The sequence below is a fragment of the Pteropus vampyrus genome, unplaced genomic scaffold (assembly GCF_000151845.1).
Source record: "Pteropus vampyrus isolate Shadow unplaced genomic scaffold, Pvam_2.0 Scaffold338, whole genome shotgun sequence".
In the NCBI taxonomy this organism is placed as follows: Eukaryota; Metazoa; Chordata; class Mammalia; order Chiroptera; family Pteropodidae; genus Pteropus; species Pteropus vampyrus.
Window position 1 is genome coordinate 550,577 of NW_011889119.1, and position 9,111 is coordinate 559,687.

Consider the following 9,111-nt stretch of genomic DNA (forward strand, 5'->3'; position numbering starts at 1 on the left):
GCTGTGCAGGCCCGGCCCGCGGAAGCCCAGACTCTGTGGCTTGTGGCCCCGCGTCCTCCCCCTGGCAGGCGGCAGGTCTGGCGCTGAGACCCCGGGCGGCGGCTAGCCTCGTCAGGCTTGTGCCCCCCGCCCAGGGCTTACGAGCCTTGTCACTAGCTTTGTTACGGGCTGCGGGCCGCTGCGGAGATGGACGTGCTCGGCGGTCGAGGCAGACAGACCTGAGCACCGTCCTCTCTGTCTGGCTGGCACAGGCTTGGAACCCCTTGGGCTTGGAGGTGGCCAGGAGTGGGTGGGACGAAGTTGTGCTAACCCCGGAATCCGAGCCTAAACGGGTGCCGCCTCCCTGGAGTGTGTGGGTCGTTGAAACTCCTTGGTACAACTTTAGACCAAAGTACTTTCCCGCCCGAGGCTTCCGAGCAGCTCTTCCTGACCTGCTGTGGGCGTCGTTCTCAGGTGACCAGTAACATTTGGCCGTAGCGGACAGAATGCCAACTGCACATCCTCCTGGGGGCACGCATGGAAATGCTGACGGCCTCGTCGGGCGTGTCAGCTCCCGTCTCTGGCAGGAACGCCATGTGCTGAGTCGCCTGTCACACTGCCTTGTGTGAAGTCACATCATCTGTTACAGTGACGTCTGAATCCCTGCGGGGTGGCCAGGATAGTAAGAAACATTTGTCCTCAAGAAGTACCCGTCACAGGCACCTAATGAGCAAACAGCAGTTCAGGGTTCGGGGGATGCAGGCGGCAGCTGGCGGGAACAGGGAACAGACGCTCGGAAGCGCCACCCCGCGTGCGCCACCCCCCCCCCCCCCCGCTGCCGCCCCAGGCAGCTGGCCGTTTAACCGAGAAGACAGTGTCTGTGCCCTCGGCGTGCCCTGTGCCCTGGGTTTTGTGTGCTGCACACCAGCCGGCATGCTGTCAGGGGCGTGGAGAGGGTGACCAGCATCAGAGTCCAGGGCCCCTCAGCCCCCAGCGTCCGTAGGTGCTGACTCTGTGCCGAGTCGGAGCGTGAGAAGCCCGCGTGCCTGCTCTGTCCCTGCGCCTCCGCGTGGAAGCAGCCCGGCGTCTCACCGCGTGTCCACCTTTGCCGTGGATGACAGTCACGTGGGTAAGGTAGTGTAGGAGCGGTGTTTCTTAGCTCGTGTTTCTAAGACTGTCATCTGAAACCTGTTCCTCGCTCACCGTACGTCACCAACGTTTCCATAGACATCCAGGTGAAAAGTCCCCCTGGGAGTCAGCGCCGGAAGGCGCTCCGTGCCTGGGGACGGGTCTGCGGGTCTGGGCGTGAGGTGTGCTGTGCACGTGCTCTTTTTGCTTTGGCCGACGGGATGCTCAGCCCTCAGCTTCGTTGCGGGTCTTCAGTCACCATTGTTTCCCTGGACCTTCCCACCGCCTCAGGCTTCAGATTGTCCCCGGGACACCCAGGTGTCCAGGCTGCACCAGCCTTCGATGCGAGCAGGGCGAGGCTGCCGGCTCACGTGGGTAAGCGCTGCACTGTCTGCAGGACGGGGCGGGCCCTGGGACTGCAAGGTGCACCCAGGGCCCTTGCCTCGTAGGCCACCATCCGGCTGGCAGAGCCACACAGAAGCCGTTGGGACGTCATAGAGCTCGCGAGTCGTAGAGCAGAGGGAGCCTGGGAACAGCCCCGGGTGTGTGGAAGGAGCAGGCCAGCCACTCTTGGCCCGGCCGGTGGGCACTGGACGGAGCAGCGGGGAGCCGGGGAAGGCCTCGCGGGACACAGGGCATGGAGACGCGAGTTCAGGCAGCAGGTTGGTGGGCGTGGCATTGCGACACGGAGCAGCCAGTGGTGGGGGCGGGGAGTGTGCAGAGCATGCAGGGCCGGCCCCCCAGGAGTCCCCGCAACGGGGACCATGGCTAACTCTGGGGGCAGAGTGAAGGAAGGACTGAGGTGACCTGACCCCCAGTCAGTTACAGAGGGGAGAGAGCACGGTGACCGTGGGCCCAGGTGTGACCATCACCTTCGGTGACATCTGGGAGGGCGAGGTGCAGGGGATCTCCAGCCCGCGGACTCCTCAGTGGGTGACTGTGACACCTGCAGCCCAGGCAGGACAGGAGACTGGCCTGCTGTGGACATTCTCCTCAGCGGTCTTGGTCTTGACCTTGAGGTGCTTCCCTCGGGAGGCGAAGGGGCCTCATGGCGGTGGGAGCCACCGAGCTCTCTGCCTCTGCCCAGCGGGCCCGGTAGTGTGAGGACCGAGGTGACATCTTTAACATTAGGGTACAGGCTGCTCAGAGTCCAGTGAGGCTACAGAGCCAGGCGGACCTCCATGCTGTCCCTGGACCCGACTGGGTGCTCAGGCGGCCAGCCTACCACATTCCCCACAGCAAGGCGGCCTCTGCTGGTGGCTCGGTGGCACGCTGAGACGGCAGGTCTCAGCACCTTCTCTGGCGTCCTCGCCGTCTCTGGAGGCTGCCCCGCCTCCTACTGCACACCTCGAGCACACCCGGCACCACACTTACCGTCTGCGTGTCACAGCACTGCTGACAGCCACGTTCCCGGGGCCCGGCCCCAGAGCCGTGTTGCCAGCGCATGCCCAGCAGGCCCCCACCGTCTGCCTGCGTCTGCGTGCCCGGGTCTTACCGTGCCAAATGCGTGTGGTCAGTGCTAAATCGGGTCCTGAACTTTAGGCGGCCGATTGTTACATTTGAAGCATCTGATATCATTACATTTTAACAAGTGACCTTCACGTGGTGGTTAGAGCGACATATGTCAGTTATGACTTTGCAGGTAGCACCCACAGGACGCCTGTGGCTGAGGGGAACTGTCACGTGCGTGTATAACCCAGGCTCAGCTCAAGAATGAGACTCCTCGTTCCTTTGAAACACTGAGCTTATGTTAACATGACGCGGTGCAGCTGTGGGAAGTGGGGGAGACTGGAGACCGGCTATTTTGGTGTCTGTTTCTACAGCAGTTCATCAGAATGCAGGTGCCAAAAAGTAGCGGAGAGAATTTTGACAAATCGTGGTTATTTTTAAAATTAGCATGTCTGAAAGGTATGTTGTGGGGACAGCAGCTTTTCAAAACCAGTGTGCTTCTCAGATTATAAATAGTCAAACCTCTGGTCCCTGATAGAGGTTCCCAAAACTTCTCTCTTGCCTCTCTCGAGCTGGAGGGCGTGAAGAGATGAGCTGCCAGGCAGGGAGGAGCGGAGCAGGGCCTGGCAGCTTCCTGGAGGAGGCGCACCTCTGTCCTGCTGGGCCTGCGAGCGAGTCACGGAAATTAGCACGTGGTACTTTCCCTTGGAAAAGGCCCTCGAGTTTGAGGGGCAGGGCCGGCAAGGAAAAGAACACGCCGAGGGTGTCAGAGCTGTTCCCTGGAGCTCTGCTTGTCCCACACCCCTCGTTCGTGCCCTCTCCTCTTGTCCTGGTCTCAGGCCACCTGACTGAGCCCAGGGCGGGCCCTGCGGACACCCGAGCAGGGGGCCAGCGACATCTGCAGGCTGTCACATTACTGACTCTCCTCTTTACTTCTGCTAGAACCTCCTGGCAAATTCTGGGAAGCCAGGGCGGGGCCACGGGAAGGTTTGGACCTTGTACTGTCGGGAGCCGGCCACCAGACCCTCTGCGTCAGGAGCAAGCCCGGAGCGGGCAAGACAGAGTGGCCGCAGCCAGCTTGGTTCCGTATAGTGGACATGGAGGTCCACGTGTGCTGGCACCGCCGGGCTCAGGATGGCAGCCGTGGTGGCCGAGCACGCTGCCCGGACCTGACTCTCACCTACACTGTGAGCTGGGCAGGCAGGTCCCCACTTCACAACTTGGGGACTGAGGCCCGTGCTGACATTAGGGCCGCCCGCTGGTCGGTTGTGGGGGATGGCCTCGGAGTCAAGTCCACTCCCACAGCTGCCGCAACTCTTGAGTCCTTAAACCACACGTGTGCTGACTGTCCCCACGGCAGCGTGTGTCTGTGCATGCCTGCCGTTCTAAGGACACGCAGGCCCTCAGCTCTCTCTGTGGGAAGCCCCAGAACCCTGGTAGTGTAGGTACTGGGGATGCAGTGGAGAATCACTAAAGTCAATATTTTAAATTCCTTTTCTACTAAAACTAGAATTCTAATGGGAAATGTATGTAGCCTAACATGTTTGTTCTGGTTCTGTGACACGGGAAAATTGTTGTATCTGAATCTTCATTTTTATAGGCCCGGATCCTGAAGATCCACCAAAGAGAAGAAGAAGTAGAAAACCCAAATCAAAGAAAAACCTTAAAAGTCCCGATAATGTCCCCACGGAGCAAGCAGGATTCGAGAAACAGCAGAGTCTCCCACAAGGAGCGCTGCAGGCCCAGCCCGCAGCCGGCCCCACGGCCAGCAGGAGCAGGAGGAGGAAACTGAAGAAGAGGCGGCGGGTCCAGCGGAAGAGAGAGGCCGGCCAGCCCACCCGGGCGCCCGGCGTCGACTTCACCTACCAGCCTGCAGGGGGCAGCAGCGAGCAGCAAGCGGCGCCCGGAAGCCATGGGGAGGAGGCGGCTGCGAGCCCGGAGGACGCCGGGGAGGAAGCTGGTAAAGGCACCGGTGAAAAGGCAGATGGTCTCCTCAACTTCCTGAAGTCAACACAAGAAATCTATTTTTATGATGGTACGTTTCTTTCTGTGTTTCTTTTGAATAATGGCATCCACTTACTTAGGAAAATAAGCAAGTACAGTAAAATATTTAAATATTTGAAATGCAAAACATTAAAATATTCATTATTCATAAGAAATCTTTTATGGCAAAAGTCAGAATATTTAAGTTCTTCTCACCAAAGGTCTGCCTGGCACTTAGCCCGGGGCACAGCCAGAGGGCGGCACAGGGCGCCCTCGTCCCCCTGACGGCCGATTGGAGCGCGTTGGGGCCAGCCTCGCTGGAGGTCCGCTGGGCTCTGGCTCACTCTCCCCGGCTGGCAGAGGCGTGAAGAGCCGTCTCCAGTCTAGGACACGTTTACTTTACTTCCCCACCTGTAACGCACTGAGTTAAAACCCTTCCACAAGCATCTGGGTCACGATCAGCACAGACATAGGAGACGAAGACGAAAGCACTTTACGCTCACGGATGGCGACCCGTGCGTTTGTGCTGAGCCTCGCTCGCGGCCGACCTGAGGAGGAGGCCGGTGCTGGCTCAGAGCCAGCCTGGTCACACACGACAGAGGCGTGCAGGACATCTCATAGGTCAGGGGAACAGGGCGGCTTAGTACACCAGAGCCGGCAGGCTACAGTGTTCCTGTGACCAACGCTGAGAGACACGGGCTGAGTGACAGTCTGGGAGGCCAGGAACCAACTCAGCGATGACGCGAAATGCTGTGACTCCTTGATCAGTCTCAGCAGGGCGGTCACAGACGGCCTCGACCCCTCCCTCTGTGGCTTGTTCGTTAGCACTTTGTATTAACACGTTGAAAACATCCTTAACAAACATCCGAATGACACTGATGAGAGACACCGCTGATGGTGCTGCAGGACAGAAGTGGGGCTCAGGGACCACGTGCGACAGCAGGGCTCGGGGACCGCGTGCGACAGCAGGGCTCGGGGACCGCGTGCGACAGCAGGGCTCGGGGACCACGTGCGACAGCAGGGCTTGTGACAGCCCCGCACTCAGCGGGAACAGCTAAGACAGCAGGGTACAGTGCGCACCGAGTCCAAAGGCAGCTGAGAAGCTCCTAAGAGGACGGACCTCAGAGGCGGTGGGACCGCGACATGAGCCACAGCTGCGTCGGCCGCTCCTCTGGTCTGGGCCCCTTCCAGTGGGGGTGTCAGTGGGGTGCGGGGAGGGGGCCTGCCAGGCCCTGGCATGGCAGTGCCACTGGTCCAGAGGGCCGTGGGGGCGGAGACGGGCAGCTCTGGTGAGAAAGGGCAGGGACTCGGCGGATGCTGAGGCTGAATCCACAGCGGACTTTCTGGTGATTTGGAGCTGACCCCGGGTGCAGCACACGGGGCCACGCCCAGAGCTTGGGTGGGCCCAAGGCAGACGGCCATGTGCCGGACACACAGGCCCCACGGTCAGCACGGCCCCGAGTGGGTCAGGTGCCCTCTCCGTCCATCTGCCAAGCAGAAGCAAGGGGGCCGCTGTCCGGAAGGAAAGACCATTCGCCAGGACTGACCAGGTGCTTGTATTCGTTCAGAAAGTGTACCAGGGGCACCAGGGGCCAGGACCACATGACCAAAACCATGAGGACAAAGGGCAGGAGGAACCCATGTGGGGGACACGGGTGTCATCAGACGAGGTTTAAACAGCTGTGATTAAGAGCTTCAAAAATGAGAAAATGGAGAACTTCGCCAGAAAGCTTGAATCTATTAAGATAATGAAATGGAAATTCTGGGCCTAGAAAATGTATTCACTGAAATTAACTCACAGATGAGTTTGAGCAGCAGATTAGATTCAGCACAGGAGATGATGGGGGAGACGGGCCCCAGGCAGAACCAGAGCGAAGGGGGGGAGGAAAGACGGGAAGGAGCAGGGCCTGGGCCACAGGCGTCTGCACCTGCCACCGCCACCACAGGCGAGGACGTGGCGGGCGGACCACTGTGTAAAGAGATGAGACTTGGAGGTGTTTAGCAGCTGATAAAGGCCGTAGCCACAGACTCGAAAAGTTCTGTGAACCCCAGCAGGATTAATGCAGACACGCAGCCTGCAGCGCCCAGCCAGAGTGGGGAGCCCCTGCGACACGGGGGCCACCGCAGGCGCCCGTACCTATCCCCTGTGCGCCTCGGTGTTGGGAGGGCCTGGCCCCCGTTTGCTCAGCTCAGTTCTTTGTCCTGTCCACCCTGTCACAGCTTCCAGCTGCATGTTGTGCTTGGAGGCTGGTTCACAAGGTGGGACACATGGGCCAGGCCTGTGCTGCTGGCCCACAGTGGAGGGCCGTTGTAAGCTTTTCCGCGTTCCGCTCTGAGTCCCCTCCTGGTGCCTTTTTATACCCCAGACATCTCATTCTAAGTAGAAGCCAGGCTGTCCCTTAGTACGTGGGTCCCCAACCCCGGGCCATGGACAGGTACCGGTCCGTGGCCCGTTAGGAACCGGGCCGCACAGCAGGAGGGGAGCGGCAGGCAAGCAGGTGAAGCTCCGTCTGTGTGCGGCCGCTCCCCAGCGCTGGAGTCACCGCCTCAGCTCCACCTCAGGTCATCAGGCGTCAGAGTCCCGTAGGAGCACCGGTCCCTGGTGCCACAAAGGCTGGGGACCGCCACCTTAGTAGAAACTAAGAGGTGGAAGCTTCCCTTCCGTTTACGCGGGTAAGGATGAGGCGCGTTGCTAAGCGGTCCTGTCCTGCCTTTGCGTAGGTGGCTCCAGGCGCCCGGACTTGGTCTTCGAGGCCGCCAGTGAAGAGCTGCTGAGAAGCCTGCAGGCCGGCAGCGTGGCCCCCTCGGACGTGCTCAGCCTGCATCGCATGAAGACGCTGCTGCTGCTGCAGGACACCGGCCAGCTGCAGCTCAGCCTGGACGAGTTCGCACAGCGCTGCACCATGCCGCCCGGTGCGTACGCCCGCTGCCCCGTGCCGCCTGCTCCTGCCGCCCCACAGCCGGGAACCGGACGGGATGGTGCACACGTGGCCCCCGGGGCGGGAGGCTGCGTCCTGGGGCCGTGCTGTGAAAATGTCTCGCGAAACGCACACGCGACCCAACAGGCAGACGTGTGAGCTGTCACCTCGTAGGCCATGTTGGTCACCACGCGAGGAAGCGAGGGGCCTGTCACCTCCCCTTCCCTCTTGCGGCTGGTGGGCGGCCCGTGTGGCGGCCTCCGCACGTGGCGTCTGAGGCCTGGGGTCAGAAAGGGTGGACGGGGACTCGTTCTGCATGTTCCTCGGTCTTTGTCGGTGCCCAGTCGGGACGAGCTGCAGAGCCAACTGTGCTGTGTCTCCACGGCACGTGGGTGGTCAGCTCGGTGGCTCAGAACGCCCGGGGCGGGAATACTTAGGCCACAGAACTCCGGACACTGTCAGAAAGCCGGGGCTTGGCGGGCCACCATGCCTGCGCGTCACCATGCGGGAAGGGACCCCTGACCCCACTGGAAAGGGACACGCTTCTAGCCAAGTAAGGAAGGCGTTCTGCAGATTACCTGAGGGAATCTCAAAACAGGACTGATGCCTGGTTTCATCTGCAAAACCTCTTGGTCTAGCTGAAGACACCTAAAACGCTGATGGCAAGTCAAGCGAAATCATAGGCGCGGTGTGATTGGCAGGTGGCAGCAGGCGGTAAGTCCCTCGGCCCTCAGGGCAAACAGGGACTGGGCTTGGGGCGACCAAGAGCTGCCCCGCGCGTGCTGATAACCTCACTGGCCTGTGCCCGGCGCTGTCCTGTGGCGTCTGTGGTGAAGCCGCAGAGGACGCCTGCCCCATGGTCTCAGGTCCTGCTGCCGGGATCCAGCTATGCAGAGGAGCAGGAGGGGCTGCCGTGCAGCACTGGACAGAGCGTGGCCGTGCGGGGAGGTGCCCGGGACTGCCGGGCCAGCTCCAGGCCACGTGAGCAGGCGCTTCTGAGGGACGTAGCGGTTACTGAAGGCTTCGAGTACAGGATCTGACGGCACCCAGTAGGCTCCCGGCCGCTGTTCAGACTGGGGTGACTGACAGTCACGGCCTCGAGTGCAGTCCGCCGGCAGGACAGGTGTGGGGCGTGGGAACCAGGCAGGCTGTCATGAGTCAGAAAGACCGGCCCAGGGGCAGGTGTGCCGTGGGGACCCACAGGAGCCGACACTGGGTAGAGTGAGAGGACTCGGTGTCCAGGTGTGGGGATGGGGTCCAGGGCCGGGGAGCCTTTATCTGGCAGAGGGGACATTGCAGGCAGTGCCATAGGGAGATGGGAGATGGGCCTGGCCTGCAGGAGGAAGAGGTTAGAGGCTGCATTTTTAAAGCAGGAGAAATAAGGGCACTTGGCCGGAAGGGAATGAACCTGAGGGCAAAGCCTACCCAGAGGGGGTGGGAGGGGCTTCAAGGTGACAAGTGGCATCTGACTCCTGTGACCTAGCTTTTCTGATTCTGTTGGTTGTCAGGCCTACTGTATGTCACGCATTTAGATTCCCTCATACGGTTTTATCTCAAACAGCATAAAGCCAGTTCCATTAGTTAAACTAATAGGAAGTTTTGATGCGACGTGAAATCATTGAAACATCTTCAGTTTTGCCGTCTCCCGTGGCGA

General features: G+C 60.6%; 1 protein-coding gene across 1 annotated transcript in view; it reads left to right on the top strand.

The window, feature by feature from the left end:
- Nucleotides 1-9,027, top strand: part of ERICH1 (glutamate rich 1) — a 27,057-nt gene extending 18,030 nt beyond the window's left edge. Inside the window, exons 4-6 of the mRNA XM_023522321.1 lie at nucleotides 4,157-4,591; nucleotides 7,261-7,452; nucleotides 8,096-9,027. Coding sequence (XP_023378089.1) covers nucleotides 4,157-4,591; nucleotides 7,261-7,452; nucleotides 8,096-8,109 — 641 coding nt within the window. The 3' untranslated portion in view covers nucleotides 8,110-9,027. The remainder of the gene's footprint in view (nucleotides 1-4,156; nucleotides 4,592-7,260; nucleotides 7,453-8,095) is intronic.
- The last annotated feature ends 84 nt before the right edge of the window (nucleotides 9,028-9,111 follow it).